Raw genomic sequence first — 18,189 nt, forward strand, 5'->3', positions numbered from 1 at the left:
TTCACCCAAATTATTCATAACCTGTGAAAATAACATTCCTTTTTTTCCATTTGTCTTTTAAAAGCAGTGTCACATTTGACATAAGCCTTCTTATTAGATTATTATTATTATTATTATTAAAACAGTATGCGTGTGGCAGATTAATTTGATCCTTTTAATGCAGTATTTCTATACTGCTCCATTGTCCCAAAAAAGTAAAATTATTTTTTGAGAAAATGAGGATGAAATTAATGTTTCATTTTCAAATGTCAACAATTATTTGACATGAAGTCTGTTTTTTTATTGTTACTTTTCAAATAGCATTTCTTTGAAAACCAGAGTGTAATTATTACACTCTGGTTTTCAGAGTGTACCACAGAGAATGCACCACAGAATGCAATTATACTTCTGATTAAAAAAAATATGAATGTGACCAGTGGAACACTTTGTGCATGTCATTAATTTTATTGCATGCCTGAAAACAAATATAACATATAACACATACCAAATTCACATTATTGCTAAAGGGGAAAAAGTGGGTGAACAGTCCATGCATTAATTACTCTTCTGTGATATTCTCATGCATGGACCGTGAGAATGCTTGTTTGTCACATTTCATAAGGAGCTATACATGAACTTAGTGTATCTTCAACTACGCTACTTACATCTGACGATTGTACATAATAGACTTCTATTCTCTTGCATCATCACACAAAAAAAGGTCTCGTGTGTGTCTTCTGCCTGCATGGTGTATGCATGTAAAATAGTGTCGTTTGACATTCATGTGATTTGGTTTGACTGTTAATATTCTACTTAAAGTGAAATTCTTCTTGAAAATACTTTTACAGTCTAGAATAAATGTACTGTACGTATATTTTTGAACAAATACATGTAGGTCCAGGTTTACTAAAGTGCAAGAGTGACAGAGAAGTTTAGAGTTGGACCCTTTTAGTATTACATACTGTATATATCACATTACACTTTTTTATTATTGAGTCTAGACTAGGAGCTTCTTTATCCCCACCAGCAGAAAGATGAGAGCTAGTGAAGGAGACATCAGCGCACAACATCACAACGAGGACAAAAGGAAATTAATTAACGTGTTATTTAATCTTTCTATTGATATTTGTATTGAGGGGGTGATGAATGGGCTGTTTTTGTTGCATCGACATTTTATCTACTTAAAATATAGGGAGAGATCGGTAGGTATAAGGATCATGCAATGTTTTTTTTTTTACTCCTCCCAATTTTCTGTGCTTCGATTAAATCAGGTCTAAGAAAAGTGCCACATCAATATCAGCACTGATGCTGATTGCATCATCAAATATTGCATTAAATTCTATTCAAGTCCTTTTTTGCACCTTGAAGCGTATCTCTTCTGGCCATCATGCCTTAATCAGAATTTACAGAAAAGAGCAACAGCAAACAACAACAACAACCCTTTTTTTTTCATTCGTGCCGAAGCGTTGCAGCGTCAGTTGTTGTTCATAATCCACCAGGAAGCTGATGAAGACAAAACCATTTTCAATATTTGTCACAATTTAAAATAATTCTCATGTGATCTAATAACATGCATGTCTTTGTCATGCTTTTGTCAAAATATACGTATGAACCATAATAATTATCCATGCTGGGTCAGTAGGTGAATGAGGAAGTCAGTAGAAAGCACTTTGAATATAGGTGGAAAAGCGCGATACAGGTGAAAGACCAGGTACCATCCAATTTAACTTCATTGATCCCAAAAATATTTTGGATCGACTACAAAAATCTGCTTTTCTATCAAGTATGCCATTGACATACAGTGACAGGCTGGGCAATTAAATGCCGTTTCACTACGGCAGCGGGTACAGTAAGTAAATGCTATTTATAAGTGTTTGTCATCATTTTAGATTACCTGGAAGGAGCATGGTAGAGACGATCTCTTGCTCCTCCAGTGAGTCAATAATGCAGCGCTGGAACGTTTTACTGATGGGCGACTGCAGGAAGCTATGAGGAAAGACACAAAAGAGACGCATTATCCCCCCACTTTGAAAAGACCCCTTTTTATTTTATGTGTGGTTTTGCTCTTCACCTCATCCAGGAGAGACGATCCTGCCAAAATTCATACATGATAAAGCATGATCTGTCAGGCAGGTTCTGGACTGAAATGCTTGAGAGAGAAAAAAGAAGGGAGAGCGACAAGTGAAAAAGGCTGCGGTGTTAAAGCGAGGTAGGAAAGTACACCATGAGACTGACTGTAAATTGTTTTGCTGTCCGCTGCTGGACTCTGTGTAGATCTTCAGAGCATTCTGGAATCGTTCCACATCACACTCCTTCACTGACATTTGTCTTTGGACCAGGAGGATGTTCTTGATGGGCAGCAAGAAAAATAATCAGATTACCAGATTACCAAATTGACATTTTCAATATCGATTTTCATCGATATTATCGATTCATTGTTTTTGCCCAAATTAGCACTAATGTTCGTTGAGTAATGTTATGGCTGGTCAGGTCATAGAACATTGAAGAGTGTAACATGGAGTCACTATGGCAACAACATTGCCACATCACAAGGCAACAATGCTGTAATTGGAAGGTAGGGTTAAAACCTAGTGTTCCTTTTGGCACTGTATGTGAAAAAGTGAGCCAAAAAGACAAGCTGACTCACCGATTTATATGTCCCCGCCAGTGTGTCTTCTTTGAGAGGTTCAAGATGTGGACTCTGAAGGAGGGAGCGGAGATAGGTGAGTCATCCACAAGCGGCAGCACTATTGTAATTTGCACGACAGCCAGACACAACGCTTTGACCATCACAGATTTAAAAAAAATAAAAAAAAAACTGTGATAATTGAAAATAATAATAGTAATAATAATCTACATATGGCAAAAGTAAAGAAATGTCATTATGAGAGTGGTGGCATGCAAGCTAATACAGTATGTGTCTTTGGGTTTTGTTGGATTCCGTCAGCCTATAGAATTTGCTTGTTGTAAAAAAGCTGTTAAAATAAATCTGTTTTCATTGGTTATTTGCCACTTCTAACAGTCAGTGGTCAGAGAGGGGCCGTGGCTATATCAAGGGGTCCACCAACAATTTCTTTTTTATTCATTGCAAACCGCCAAAATTCTTCAGATAACGTGATAAATATTCATTGTACGTTCTCTACAGAGAGTGGGGCAGTGCCCCCACAGCTCCGCTTCTAGCTCTGCCAGTGCTAACAGTCTATAATGCCTATTATTAGATTGGTTGTGATTTAATTGTGAAATTCTCATAGGACAGATACGTTTTTATGCAATTTGTTTAGTGTGTGCCAGTCTGATCGTTCCTGCTGACTTTCCCCGTACCTATACTGCTGGGTGGGGCAGAAGACCTATTTTTTTTTTTTTTTATGTTTAACTTTTACTTGACTGTGACCCACAAATTCTGTCTAGCAAAAGTTTGGGAAATTGGCACAGAGTTGACACTAAACTATCAATAGTACATTCTTTACAAACCTCACACTCCAGCTTGTCTATGAGGTGCTCCAGTTGGTCAACTTGGGATCCCCAGTGGTAGTCGGACTCCACGCTGACCCCTGCAAGACAACGTCCACACAGTTCTGTACTTGTATACATTCCTGTTCGTCACCGGTTATTCAACAGTTTACTGACCCTACCTGTGGTCAGCATGCCAGAGTAAGGGTCCGTAGGAGAGAGACACATGTTCTTCTGGATGCGTCGGGCCGGACGTTTGGAGACCCTCTGGATAGGTAGGTCCTCTGGCTTTTTCACTGACCTTCTGTTTGTGCAGCCTTGGTCATGGACAGCCTCCATAGCGCAGTCCAGTGATGATTGCAGGGACTGCAGCTGGGTGGAGGTCTCCCTGAGCAGGAAGCGCGTCACAAACTGACCCAGTACAGAAGAACCTTGATACTCCTGCATGGTGGGTAGGGTAAAACATGTTATTATGGTTACATCATCCATTATACCCCAATGCTTCAGACCATACAGTACACACATGTCTAATATGCGCAAAGATTTAAGTCACCCACGTCTTTAGTTTTATCCATTGCCTTTAAAATAGCCACATTCAACTTCTCAAGCGCAGACAGCACGTTGATGTATTCCCCCACATGTGGACTGAAGTACTCTGGAAAAAGGACGTGTATTTGTAATGTGCTGAGTGATTGGAATAACACCACCATATAGAGTCAAATTGTATTGTGAGAATTAAAAAGACCACAAAAAATTGCACCTGACAGTTTGTCGATGTCCATGTTGCTATGGGGAAACAGAGAAGCCAAATACCATTACAATTGAGCACACTGATATATTAGAAACATTTTTTACACCGCAGACAATTTATTGGGTACACCTGCACAATCGAATAAGATCCAAAATGAATCAATGCTTGACGGAACATCATTTCGTCTCATACCATCTACTAAGCACAACTCTACTTGAGGCTGTTGTTCATCCGTTGCAAACTTCACAATTGGCTTTAAATGCAAGAAGGAAGGCGTATATGTATCACGGACATAATCTCGATTTAATGAATATTTAAGTGGCGGGTGAGCTGCAAAACACACTACAGGTGGCAAAACTAAGAAGAGCTCACTCTGCATTCTGCCTGTCGATGGAGCGATAAAGCTCCTGCATCTGCTCGTCTGTGAGGACACCATCATTGAAGTATGACTGGAACTCCTCCAAGGACAGCTTCCCGTCATCTGAAAGCACATAAGACTGTGACAATATTGTGAAAAGTTACTTAGTTAACTGTGCAGCACAGGTCAATTAGGCTGGAGTGAATACACGCAAAAGGAATATGTAAGAGGCAGCATCTCAGTGGGGTGAGAGCCAATTTGAATCTCACTAGCTGGCTAACTACACACGATAACAAGATCTTGCTGTCGTATTTCCTGTCTCAGGATGCTTGCCAGAAAGTAGAATTCTGTCTGCTGGGTCTGAGCGCCCAATAAATCATCTGTTAGTTGATCAGAGCAGTTTTGACTTGCTGCCAACAAACAATGCAGACACGATGCTGTTTTGTAAAAAAAAATAAAACAATTTTGGTTTGACTGGCCTGATGTTTATTCCCATCCAGCATCAACAGCAAAAGTCCCATCTCTTTTTTAGAAAAGGCATAATATTGAAATTTACTTAAAAAGATAATGGATTACACTGTAGTATCATAAAAAGTGAAAAACAATTCAAGGCTTTTTGATCTCTCTACATGAAACAAGTTTTAGAAGTTTTCTTTTTCACTAACCCAATTTTCAATACACTGACCAGAATGTGTTGAAACCTTTTGAAAGACAAAGAGTTATATGATTAAAATACCGACACACAAAAACACATCGGTATCATATAACAAATCAAAATAAACGAATAATTTTCCCCTTTTTTTTCTTTTTTTTTTAAAGACAGTGGGAACTAAGCGGTTCAGAAACTGGATGGATGGATATTCTTAGCTTAAACGGCAATGCATTCAACAATTGGGGAGCAAAAATGTTCAAAGCTTTATCACTTAGTTTTTAATCATGTGTGAGTGACAATCAAATGTGGTGAGCAAACACAATTCACATTGCAGACACCAAATGATTTCAAAGCTGTGTAAATGGATAAATAGGCTATTGTGATTTTAAACACACCATCAAAATGAGGACGAGTGCTACAGTGATGCATAAATGTGAGTCGCATTATGCGACTTTAAATGTGTTTCTTTAATAATGCATGTTTGTTCCTGAAAGCTCAGCTAATTTCAGGGAAAAAAAATAATTTCAGTGTGTTTCATTATTGTTTCATAATAAAAATGGAGGCGGTAATGGCAAAATCACAAACTGGCTGGTCAACAAATACTGAAGACTGCTAAAACATAAATGTGATGCTATTACCACAAGCCAATGTCGAATCAAAATTATTTCAATGCCGTTGTTTAAGCTACATTTTACACCTACAGAGATTTCAAATGTTCTTTTCCCTCCTAAAAATCTATGTTTGTTTCTTTTGCTGCAGGTTTTATTCATTTCAGCAGATTTCATTTCTCTGCCGAAGGTTATGGTTCAAGGTTTGATGTGGACTGCGAGTTTTTACTTTGCTCAAAATCCACCCACCACTATTTCATTGTAAAAAAAAAAAGAAAAAAAAAAGAATGTTTTCATCCTTAATTTTAACCTTGAGCATCTGCTATGTATTCAATGCCATAAGACGTAGGAGTAAATGGGATGTGACTCATTCTACAGCCTTTCTCCACCATCTGATTCTCACCAAGTTCAATTCTAGGTTGGAGAAACACTCGGGTGGCACGTTACGCAAGCGCTTGTCAAAGAGAAATGGTGGCAGACCAGCCAATACTGACTGTTAGCTGTTCATCTTTCTCCTTGGAGCCATGACACTACAACAATCAGCAGCCCATGAATGCAATTTTATATCAAGTGCTTGTCAGTTATTATCTCCATTCAAGATCCTGGATCAGAATATGCAAATTGGATACACAGGACATTGTGCCTATTTAAAGAGCCATCAATCAGGAAGTACCAGTACCTCGCAAAAGAGCCAAGAAGACGCATTGAGAGCTGTTCTCGAGATTCATAAACGCCAAATGTACTGTAGCTGCAGTCCAAAACATTAATCTTACCAGGCAGAGATAGGGTTTCTAAATGGAATCATTAATCATAAAAGGCAGCAATAACTCATGAAGATTCCTAGCTGGACAGTCAGAATGTAAAAGTGGGTGAGTCATAAACAGGTAGTAAAATATTACAGCCGGGTCCTCGCTTTACAACATCTTAGAAATTACAGATGGCACGCAACAAACTAGTTTGTGGTTAAGAAAGGCTGTACTTGTGTACCCCCCCCCCCTTTGATTGTTTGATATACGTGGCTTACACATTTTGTGAGTCCAACCCTTGGTCGAACCATCTTCTACTACTCTTCTGCCCTGAACTGAGACTGAGATCACAATGATAGTTTGGAGACTAAATCTTTTTAACATCCTCACACAATTGTTTGTTACAGTACTGAACAATTGTAGTTTGCCAACTATTGTGGGTCTGACACTTACGATAATCCCATATCAAATAAATATGCTGGTCAGTCAGATAGAGATGTGAATGACGTTTTGATTTGGTTTAGGTTTTCATCTGCCTGCAGCGATATGCTAGGCAGACGCACAAATGCTTCCATCTTGTGTTTTGTATGAAAGGCGCAAGTCCCCACTCTCAATATTGCAGTAGGGAAGCAGTGTGTTGAGTGTGTTGATACGGCTATCAAAACACCTCCTCATTATGTAGAAAATGTGCACTACTCCCAGTGAATGATGAGCATCCCACTCAGTGCTGACTGAGGAGGAGGATGCAGCTCCATCTCAACTTACCCACAAACTGCCAAGTGAAGATAGCTTGCACAAACAAGCCACTGCACTCTCTTGTTTGACCTTCCCTCTGTTCCACACAGCAGGGAACCAACAAAGGCGAGATGAGGAAACAGACTTGAGAAGTCACACAAGTGTAAAATGTACGACAGCTACACAAGTGAAGCCAAAATCCCTTTCCAAAAGAAGACTTCTGTTGTGTTTTTGCACAAGTTTCAGATGCCTGTAATTCATTAAAGGAGTATTAACCTGTCTGGTCACTGTTTACTTTTACTCGCTGTAATAGATATCTGTCATTTCTACTCTACATTTTTGTCAAAAACGTTTTTCGAGCGGTCTGAGGATGACAACGTGAGAGATGTTGATTGGGGTCATAGGGAGTCGAATAGTTTTTGTTGTCGGCAGGAAATTTTGAACGTTAAATAGAAAAACTGTTTGCAACTGTTAAAATTGTTGGCAAACGTCGGGGCAAACATATTTGCGACTTTGAACGAACTCACCAGCAAACCTTCGGAAAGACAATGACTGGCTCGTTAAAAATTATTGGGCTCGAGGCACCAACGATTGCTCCACGTGGGCTCTGCGGCGGAATGAGTGTTCATGAAAATGAGTGACAACAAAGGAAACAAGTAATTCTGCTAATTGATGCCACTGAGTTGGGATGCGTCTTTAGACCAAAAGTAGCATTCTGAATGTAGATGTGTAACAAAATCAGCCCATCCAAATCCCTTTCCCATATAAAGACTCCTTCAAGTCTAAAATATGCAACTCATCACAACAATCTGGCACTATTAACAGGGGAGTTCTTATGTAACACTACCAACCTCCCGAGAAGACTAAATGCACAAAACACTCAACCATTTAGCATTTACTAATGTGATTACACGGAGGTGCGAGTGTGAATAGCAAAGACATTTTGCCTTCTGTCATGTGCTTTTTCTTACTCACCATTTTTGTCTGCCCGGCAAAATATCTGCAACAAAAGAAGATAGTATTCAAGAAATAGGTAAGGAAAACAGTGTAGGATCTAAAAAAACCCACATACAAAGTACACACCCAATGAAATAATGAGAATCTCGTCTCAGTCACAAACAAATGTACCTCACTTTGAAACTAGGCCTATTTATTCTAACATGTAGCTGTATTGTTATATGAATTATAAAAAGGGCATACATGGTTTAATTATACTGCATGTTGCTGTCATTACTGGCATAGAAAACACATTTTTTTAAATTATATTTTACAACAAACCTTATTTGTAGTAAAAAAAAAAAAAAAAATACATGCTGTCTCCTAAATATACAGAAGGTACAATTTCTATGACATTTTTGATTGTGACATTGATAACGGTTGTGAAACACCGGTTTTAGCGATGTAAGCACTTTCAGAAGATGTTGGCGTGATACCTGGAGGCTGCGCCATTCTTGTCAGTCCTCTACCAACCTTCAAAATGTGCCAATGTATCCTTTTAAAGATGCCTATAAGGGACCCAACATCAGTTTTCTCTGTCAAATTTTCAAAGACAAATTCTCACATGCTCATTTCTCTTTTGTGCTTCAGTCGATGGAGGCGGGATACTCCCACAGAGCTTATGAAGATCATCTAAAAAGCGTACACACTGCCAAAAAAAAAAAACCTCAGCCACCTCCCTAGAGACACTGAACGTGACTTCTGACTATTGAAGACAACAAAACCACAGAAGCAAGAAGGGAGAGAGTATGGCAGCATCTAAGAGGCTCCATTTCATCAGCCTCCGGAGAAATGAGTGTGCAATACATTTGTACAGTACCCACAACTGCGAGTCTAATGAAATCAACAACGGGGATTTCAAGTAGCATGATTGCAAACACAAAGAACTGCCAGACTCTAATGATGAGTTGGTATCTCAAGAAGAACCCAAAGTGTGCTGTGTCATAAGAGTGCACATATAGAAAGTATGAAGACATATGTGGGTGGATAAGGGCTTCTCGTGTGCTCGTTTGCACTCCCTCTCTAACAAGCACAAACTCAAAAGATACTTTTCCAAGGCCCAACAATCTTAATTTTATATGCCTTTAGACATCGAGCCAATCAAACCGCATATGCTTGAAGTTTTCAAATGAAAAAAATAAAAACATTATAATTCACTAAAAAACACTGGGAAATGGACTGTTTTTATGTATATGTAAATGGCCTCGGTGGCACTGCATCTTAGTGGGTAGCACGTCTGCAACAGAGTTCTGAGGTTCGGGGTTTTAATGTCGGTTCTCCCTGTTCTTGGCTCAAGTCAGCTGGAATTGGCTCCAGGTCACTCACATCCAAAATGAGGACAAATGCTATTCAAAATGAGTGGAAGGGTTTAGTGGGCGGTAGACTAAAACAGGCAAATATTGATGAATACATAAATGACCGTACTAACAAGGTTTATGTCAAGAGAGTCGTTTACAAATGTTTCAAAAATTACGTGCTTCTGGGAGAATTTACATTTTAGTGGGAGCTCAAAACGATGCCATTCACTCAATATGGCCGGTCATGTGTTTGTTTTATCTGGAGCATCTCCTCCATAAATCATCGACAGCCATCAACCCCTCTGAGATTTGAAATGCAGTAATAAACAAACGTTTATGAAATTGGCCTGTTCATATTTTACGTCGTAACGAAAAGAACAGGGTGCAAGGCAAGATGAATGATGGAAAGTGGGAGCTTTTTCTTTTTTAACAGAGGCATGAAGGCATGCAGGGCTGAGATGGTGTTACCTTGAACCAGGTTTTAAATTGCCTCCTCAAACACGAGGTGTTGTGACCGATGGTGTGACTCTATCTTCTCACTATGCAAAATACGGTGAACGAGCATCCGAAACTCACCGTTCTTATGTAACGGGGCTGCTGTTCATCAGCTCCACATGAATGGAATCTGACGGATTTGCACCATTCACCATGAGCAGCGGTGACCCCCCCCCCCCCCCCCCTTCCCCACATCTTCATCTTCCCTTTACATTTTTCACCTATAAATAGTGACCCTTGACTACAGCAGTAAGACATGCAATGATGACAAATACCTAAATAAGATAAAGGCGCACTTACATCGTGGAAAAGGGATGCGGTGCGGTTGTGGTTATAGTCACACTCCTGCTGCAGCTGTTTGCTGAGGTGTTGCCGCTTGGCAGACTGCAGACACATCGTGATCATCTCTGTACACGCCAGCATCGTCAAACCTTGCACCGGATGAAAAGATGGAGAAATGGATAGATGGGGTCGCTGGGTGCTTGATCGGGTGGATGGAGGTCCGCTGTCAGGATGAGACGAAGCGAGGCTGAGCGTAGACACATGCGCAGTGCACACGATAAGAAACTCCGCCTTCAGGAACTTTGAAACAAAGCGCCCTCTGCCGATCACGGCATACGCGCACGTTATGACCGTGACCAGGATCAGCTGAGAGCAAGGAACAACGATCGGTATCACAGTATTTATCGAGAAAGGTAGTTTGGGAAAGATGGGCCAGGTCGTAGGTGAGGTATAAAGTAACTAAATAAAAACAGGTCAAATGTGAATGTGCTGGGGATGGCAGCTGGGATAGGCACCAGCACAGCCGCAACCAGCAGTATGCATAATATATATCTTTTTTTAAATCAAGTTAAGAGTTGTAGTAATTTAACTAGTTATTGACTGAAATGCAATTTATTGTCTGTTGCACCTTTTTCAAACAATAAATCAAGGTTCCAGTTATTTCTTTTTATTTGAATCTACAATAAAACGAACCAATTTTAGGACCATTTACCCCGACAAATATTACACGACTCAAATTTTAATGTTCAGTAAAAGCGATGAGTCATATGTGGCCCCCAGGCGATGTTTACCTTAGATCAGGGAATCTATGGTAATAAAATAATGTTAGGAACACGTTCCAGTCGGTGCTCTTCTACTTCACTCCAAGCAACATTATAATGATCAATCACAAATGATTATCTTGTTTTGGCTTTGATTGGATTGTACAATTGCAAAGAATTTGCATGTATTGTAAAATAAAAGAATATGGCTGTATGATGTTTGTACGGTAGTCTGTGTGTATATCAATGGACAAAATATGCCCTACTTTCGCAATCCAACAGTCAGCAATCATGTGAATGTTATACACGTCTAACACTTAAATTGCAAGTGATGAGACATATTAGAAATATTGAACTGTGTGTGTTTTGATTGCCACCATACACTATCTGTGAACCACTGCTCAATACACAAATGTGACATGTCACTAGTCTTGGATGTCATCATCTTTACAGCCCACTCCCACCCAGTGACAGTGTGAATGGGTGGGGGCAGAGGTGGTTGCTAAATGCACCAATAAATGTGTGGACTATTTTGACCATCTCCCTACAGCTCTTTTGAAGTTCGTCCTCAGTGCAGGTCAACAGGTGAGTCTTGAATCATTACAATGTATTGTTTTGTGGTCATTTTTAGGATTGTAATCTTAAACCCTCCTGTTATCCTGTGTGTCATAACAAATGCCAAAAAAATGTAAATAAATTACAAAATTGCAGGCCTAGATACTTTTTCCCCTTCCTTTTAATTTTTAGTTTTATATTACTTAATACAGCATGGTCTATTATATACATATCGACTGGCAGCAATGCATGTTGCTAAAGGATGGTGACCGTTCTTAATATAATGTAGGAAAAAACAGAAGAAATTTAAAAAATAGAAAGTCTTAATGACTAATTTAATCATATTTAATTTCGTCATAGATGTGTCGAAAAATGCTAGTAATGAGAAAGCTTTCAATAGTGGTATCACTTATGATGATATTATTTTTGTTTGTGAAGAGTATACTAATGTTTTGAAAGCAACATATTTTAGAATTGACTCCTATACTGCTGTAAGACAATCATGCACTAATTTGTTGCTATTGAGCCACAATTGCCAGCTAAATTGGCACCCAAAAAAATAAATTTTGACCGACTTTCCTGGAAAGGCATTTCCTATATGACAGCCCAATGTCAAGATAAATATCTCACCACAAGAGAAAGCCTACAATCCTAAGAATTACCTTATCTTCAGACCACAGGCCAGGGCAAGGGTGTCTGAACACATTGGAGAGGTATCTATATATTAACTAATAAAAATAATAAAAAATGGCATTAACTTCTGTTGAAGATATTACTGATCATTTCCTCTTGTTGAGGATTTTCTGAGCTGTGTCAAATATTTTGGTTAGCTGAATTTGTTACATGAAAGATATTAGTAACAGTTCACATTATGGTGTGGTACAATTCTACTCCCACAAAAGTAAACACATTGTTAAAATACCTCTCTGGAGCTGATAATATACAAAATTATAGATGGGAAACTGTGGTCTTGGTGGATTATTTGATACGACCCTCAGCTGATGACGTCTGTCGCTCAGCACCGAAACGGCTGCAGTGAGAAGATAAGCCCCACCCAGAAGGTGCACCTTCAGCTCACAAAGCGTCACAACTCTTGGCATCAATTATGTTGATAGCAAAGTTTCACTTGTTCCTTATTTGCTTTTTACTTGACATTATCTGCAAAAAGGAGCATTTTTCAAAAATTGCAGAAATCGAGTTGATCTTTAACATTGAAATAAAATGTTGTCATCTACCTTCACTCAGAGCAAGAACACGTGGCTCAACATGGCTGCCTTCCTTCACCACTGTCCCTTCTTCAAGTCTGCCACCAAACCAGCTTTGAGGAGATCAAGCCCATTGCTCTCTCTGGCCAATCAGTGTCCCATCATTGCACGTCAGATCAGCGTCTGCAGGTCAGCTGCCTTGGCGGCCAAGTTGAGCGTCTCTCCTGCCAGTCCTGACTGCCCCCAGCTTCCCACGGTGGAACAAAGGAGGAGGCTTGCTCAAACAGCTCCTCAAGTGGCGGAGCCGGCGGTGTCAAAGGCTTGCCCTTTCGTCACCTCTCACATCGGGATGGTCCAAGCCAGCCCTGAAGTGCAAGAGGATGTCCGAGAGGGTAGGAAGCAGCAAAACAAATTGACAAACATTTGAAAAAAATAGCTTGAGTTGCTTACATCGAAGTGATGATCCTTTGTGCTACTTTGATAGGTGTGATGATTTCTCTATTGAAGGATTTAAAAGAGTCTATTTTCCCCAAATCACCTCAAGACATCACCATCAGCCACCTCCTCAAAGACAACATGGGTGCGTATGTCGACACGAGAGGTGTGGCGCTTGTCAGGTCACCTACTTTTTGAACATCATTGATACCCATCAAAGACCCAATTATGAAGCACAAATGAAGGTGCAGATCATGGAAGTCGTCTTCACTTTTACTGTCCACTTGCATTGGGGTCAGGTGGGTGCAGTGACCCGCTAGATCGAGAAAGTGATGGGAAAAAAAATCATCTCCCTTGTAAAGTACCTGTTTAAAATGGTTGGCCTTGATAGAGGTAGTATGTGCCATTCTAATATGTGATCTTGCCTTTGCAGTTGGGCCCAGCTTTGACTACGACTACTTCTTCTCTGAGAAGATTGCAGAGAAGAAGAAGGACCACACTTACAGAGTCTTTAAGACTGTAAATCGGAGTGTCGGCTCATTTCCTTTCGCTGAGGATTACTCTGTGTCGGCGCACGAGGGCTCCCAAGTGTCTGTGTGGTGCAGCAACGACTATCTGGGGATGAGTCGTCACCCGCAAGTCCTCAGCACCATCAGGTAAAAGCCAGATGTTCACACAGTGGATGTAGAATACAATCAGATTTGGAGCTTTTCACATTTCATGTGTCATCTTTTGCTCCTCAGTGATGCCCTGTACAAGCATGGTGCGGGAGCAGGGGGAACCAGGAACATCTCAGGAACCAGTAACTACCATGCAGCTCTGGAGAAAGAGCTGGCTCAGCTCCATCAGAAGGACGCCGCCCTGGTCTTCTCTTCCTGCTTTGTGGCAAATGACTCCACCCTCTTCACTTTGGCCAAAATGCTGCCAGGTATAACCCTGACGCCTACTTTGACAAGAATGCTGCTGATTTTGGATTAGATCCCACTCAAGGTGATATGACGATACCACTAAGAACTGAAATCAAAAGTTTCTTCTTCTTTGATCAGTTCGATCCATCTATGGTTGTTTGTCTATGTGTGACTGTGCTGGGTCTCTCACCCAAAGTTAGCTGGTATTGTCGACGGCTCACTTGTGGCCCCGAATGGGATACGTGACAGAAAATGAATGGATTGCTGAATGGGCTGATGAAGCGACAGGTGAAAGATTTAACAGTGTGTTTGCTGTCCTACTCACAGGCTGCGAGATTTACTCTGATGCTGGGAACCACGCCTCAATGATTCAGGGCATCAGAAACAGCGGATCCAAGCGCTTCATCTTTCGCCACAATGACAGTCGACACCTGGAGGAGCTTCTGCAGCGTTCAGACCCAAAGAAGCCCAAAATAGTTGCATTTGAGACGGTGCATTCAATGGACGGTGAGGCTCACAAAATGCTCTCTTCCAGATGCCACTCCCTCATACCATAAAATTACAAAATTCATAAAGAAAATGGGATGAAAAGATTTGGAGTGTTTAATTTTTTTGATCTTTTGTCATTCATCATTGTGTCTTGTGAGAGGAAATTACCAGGTGCTCCAGCTTTATGTCTTTATCCATTATCTTTGTGCCATTTCCATAAAAAGCACATAGTAAACTGTTTCATTAAATAAAGCTATTTTTGCATTGTTAAGATAGGTTTTGTCTCAGGAAACCATCTGCCTTTCATTAATTAACTAGAACCTGTTTCATTGTTTTTAATCATCTCAATTTGGGTATTTGAGTCTTTAATTTCCTGTTTTATTCCAGGCGGCATATGTCCCTTAGAGGAGCTGTGCGATGTGTCTCATCGTTACGGAGCTCTGACATTTGTTGATGAGGTTCACGCCGTCGGCCTGTATGGAGCGCATGGAGCCGGAGTGGGAGAGAGGGACAATGTGATGCATAAGATTGATATTGTGTCTGGGACTTTAGGTAAGCGGCTCATACGGACATCACCATTTGGACTCATTTTCACTGGGCGCTGAAGTCTCACTCACACCCACTTGGCCTAACTGTCACTGTCCCTCGTGGCAATTTAGCTGTTTTAACTCACATCTCAGGGCCTGAAGAGGAGGCGTTTGCATCACAGGAATCAGAGAATTATCAGTAGGGTGTCGGCGCTACTGCCGCTGTGGCTCTGCTGATAACATAACATCAGAGGCTGGGTCGACTTTTATGGTAACTTCAAACTTTTAGCTAAAAATGAACTGGCAAAGCCATATTTGGACGTCAAACCACTACAGGATTGAAACGCTTGATTTGAAAGCGTTTCATCGTCATAATGACCTAGGGTACAAATACACAATATCATTCCAAGTTCTACTCATAACACAATTGGAAGGTTTTCATCGATAAGAAAAGTTAAAAATACTGCAAATCATTCAACATAGCATTGTTTGTTTAAAAATAAACTTTCTTTGCTATGTAATGAGGTAAAAATAGATGGGCCTGGTCAGTGGCAGATGAGGTAAAAATAGCTCAGATGCGTTTATAAAACATAAGATATTCATTGCAATTAAAAAGAAATGATTCTCGATTATAATTGTAATATTTATAATAATTTTATTATTGATCAAAGAACTACTCAATAAATTAAATACATATTAAATGTATATTTTAAACTATATATTCCATTACTCACATAACTAATTACATAATAAGAAAAACATATTTAAAAAAAACTAAAAAACCCATCGAAATTTGTTTAATTTAGAATAAGTAATTTTAATGTAACAAATAATACGGGAATCTGATAATGTTAATGCTCAGTGGACCGGATTAAAGAATGGAGTGGCCCACCTCTGTTTTGGAAGCGTCATGGTGTTTGTAATTCCATCTAGAAATTTGCATGTGAAATGTAAATACTGTATCGAAAGGAAAATGTGTCTCCTGACCTCATCAACGCTATTCCAGGCAAAGCCTACGGCTGTGTGGGAGGCTACATCGCCAGCAGCACCACCCTGGTGGACACAGTGCGATCCTTCGCCGCTGGCTTCATCTTCACCACCGCCCTGCCCCCCATGGTCCTGGCCGGAGCCCTGGAGTCCGTGAGGGTCCTGAAGGGCCCTGAGGGGCAGTCCCTGCGCAGAGCCCACCAGAGGAATGTCAAACACATGAAGCAGCTGCTCATGGATAAGGGCCTGCCTGTGGTACATTGTCCTAGCCACATCATCCCCATACGGGTAAGGAGGTTTGGCAACAGGATGAAAAGTCAGTAACGTACACTACCGTTCAAAGGTTTGGGGTCACTTAGGAATGGTCATATTTTTTTGAAATAAAATTGCTATTTTTTCAATGAGGATAACTAATCAGAAATACACTATTAACATTGTTAATGTGGTAAATAACTCTTCTAGCTACAAACGTCTGTTTTTTTAATGCAATCGCTACATAGTAGGTGTACAAAGGCCCATTCCCAGCAACCATCCCTCTATTGATCAAATGCTTCATTGTGCATTTTGCTCATTGTGTTGGAAGGCTAATGGATGATTAGAAAACCCGTGAAAATTCTTGTGCAATTATGTTAGTTTTCATGGAAAACACTAACTTGTCTGGGTGACCCCAAACTTTTGAACGGTAGTGTATGTCACAAACCAGTGGTAACATTATCTAACTATCTGACTACATAAGTGTGTGATTAAGATGAGTAGTTCACCAATAGCAGTCCTGTGAGTTTAACTTTCATGCATTCTGCAGGTGGGCAATGCAGAGCTGAACACCAAGGTGTGCGACACCCTGCTGGAGAGACACAACATCTACGTGCAGGCCATCAACTACCCCACAGTGCCTCGCGGAGAGGAGCTGCTGCGCCTGGCTCCGTCTCCTCATCATCAGCCCGCCATGATGGAGTACTTTGTGGGTGAGTGTCATGTGCCGAGAAATGTCAGTTTGTCCTTGCAAGGTTGTCGCTGTCAACATTGGACTATTATACCTGTTGTTGATGAGTGCTTGTTCATGTGGGCTCCACTTGGTTGTGTTTTCATGTAAGTACAATTCTTGACCTACTCAATAGTACATTACTACATTAGAGGTAATTTTCTGTTTGCTGTGTAAGTGACTTATAGTCACAGACTTTCCACAAAGACAGAAAAGCCACATTAATGCGAGAATCACATTCACAGAGAAACTGGTAGACGTGTGGCAGGAGGTGGGGCTGGAGCTCAGCAACCTCGCAGCTGTTTCGTGCACATTCTGTGACCGCCCGCTGCATTTTGACCTGATGAGTGAATGGGAGAAGTCCTACTTTGGCAACATGGAGCCCGAGTACATCACGGTGTCTGCATAGAGGACATAGAATTTTACCAGCAACATTAAGCAGCACTAACTTAAATGAACAAATCTTGCTTTCTATGCACCAAGAAGAATGTAAGTGTTAACCTTCAAACATATCTCAATTAAACATTGTGTAGTTTACTTGTTTCACCTATGACAGCTTGTTGGTTGCCGATGTGGATCTGATTAAATGTGTGCCTCCTCTACTTTAAAAGCGTAAACCCTGCACATTGGGCACTTTCTTATCTAGATGTGTCGCTTTGAATTAAACAACAAATTAAACAAGTTGTGTGATTTCTTATTTTGATGGACTTCCACACCTGGAAATAAATCAGTTCAAATATGCAAGGTGTTATCTATTGTCTGCAGTTTGTTTATGTATAATGTAAAAAAAAATGCAGCAAATCTCTCTAATACGATGTTTTTGTCTTTATCATGCTGTCACTTTCTTTTTGTTTTTTGTTTTTACGGGACCTTGAATGTTGTACATATAATGTGCTAAAATTTACAGAAGACACTATGCCATGGAGATTAGTAGGTTTTTGAACTTTTCAAATTTACACAACCTGTTCAATCTTTAGTCATGTAATCCAA

The 18,189-nt window shown here is 40.2% G+C and overlaps 2 protein-coding genes across 2 annotated transcripts; one reads left to right on the forward strand and one right to left on the reverse strand.

The window, feature by feature from the left end:
• Window positions 1-454: 454 nt before the first annotated feature.
• Window positions 455-10,557, reverse strand: LOC147062042 (N-terminal EF-hand calcium-binding protein 1-like). Its single transcript, XM_085911811.1, has 12 exons — window positions 10,369-10,557; window positions 8,255-8,279; window positions 4,553-4,661; window positions 4,190-4,215; window positions 3,987-4,084; window positions 3,612-3,870; window positions 3,451-3,530; window positions 2,627-2,680; window positions 2,215-2,327; window positions 2,051-2,128; window positions 1,874-1,965; window positions 455-1,482 (listed from the first exon to the last, which is right to left on the reverse strand). The coding sequence occupies exons 1-12, from the start codon at window positions 10,489-10,491 to the stop codon at window positions 1,454-1,456; spliced, it is 1,086 nt and encodes a 361-aa protein (XP_085767937.1). The 5' UTR covers window positions 10,492-10,557; the 3' UTR covers window positions 455-1,453.
• Window positions 10,558-11,597: 1,040 nt separating this feature from the next.
• Window positions 11,598-17,880, forward strand: alas2 (aminolevulinate, delta-, synthase 2). Its single transcript, XM_085925236.1, has 10 exons — window positions 11,598-11,696; window positions 12,912-13,263; window positions 13,356-13,451; window positions 13,740-13,962; window positions 14,050-14,234; window positions 14,542-14,721; window positions 15,091-15,255; window positions 16,237-16,505; window positions 17,020-17,182; window positions 17,445-17,880. The coding sequence occupies exons 2-10, from the start codon at window positions 12,933-12,935 to the stop codon at window positions 17,606-17,608; spliced, it is 1,776 nt and encodes a 591-aa protein (XP_085781362.1). The 5' UTR covers window positions 11,598-11,696; window positions 12,912-12,932; the 3' UTR covers window positions 17,609-17,880.
• Window positions 17,881-18,189: the final 309 nt, after the last annotated feature.

The sequence above is a fragment of the Syngnathus leptorhynchus genome, chromosome 1 (genome assembly GCF_054491065.1).
Source record: "Syngnathus leptorhynchus isolate UIUO chromosome 1, UIUO_Slep, whole genome shotgun sequence".
Lineage (NCBI taxonomy): Eukaryota > Metazoa > Chordata > Actinopteri > Syngnathiformes > Syngnathidae > Syngnathus > Syngnathus leptorhynchus.

Bases quoted from the DNA above. Each gene is read 5' to 3' on its own strand.
- LOC147062042 (XM_085911811.1), bottom strand. From the start codon at position 10,491: ATGCTGGCGTGTACAGAGATGATCACGATGTGTCTGCAGTCTGCCAAG. The intron at 8,280-10,368 runs GTAAGTGCGCCT...CTTTTGTTGCAG, and splicing joins CCGCATCCCTTTTCCACGAT to ATATTTTGCCGGGCAGACAA. The intron at 2,681-3,450 runs GTTTGTAAAGAA...TCCCTCCTTCAG, and splicing joins TAGACAAGCTGGAGTGTGAG to AGTCCACATCTTGAACCTCT.
- alas2 (XM_085925236.1), top strand. From the start codon at position 12,933: ATGGCTGCCTTCCTTCACCACTGTCCCTTCTTCAAGTCTGCCACCAAA. The intron at 15,256-16,236 runs GTAAGCGGCTCA...ACGCTATTCCAG, and splicing joins TATTGTGTCTGGGACTTTAG to GCAAAGCCTACGGCTGTGTG. The intron at 16,506-17,019 runs GTAAGGAGGTTT...TGCATTCTGCAG, and splicing joins GCCACATCATCCCCATACGG to GTGGGCAATGCAGAGCTGAA.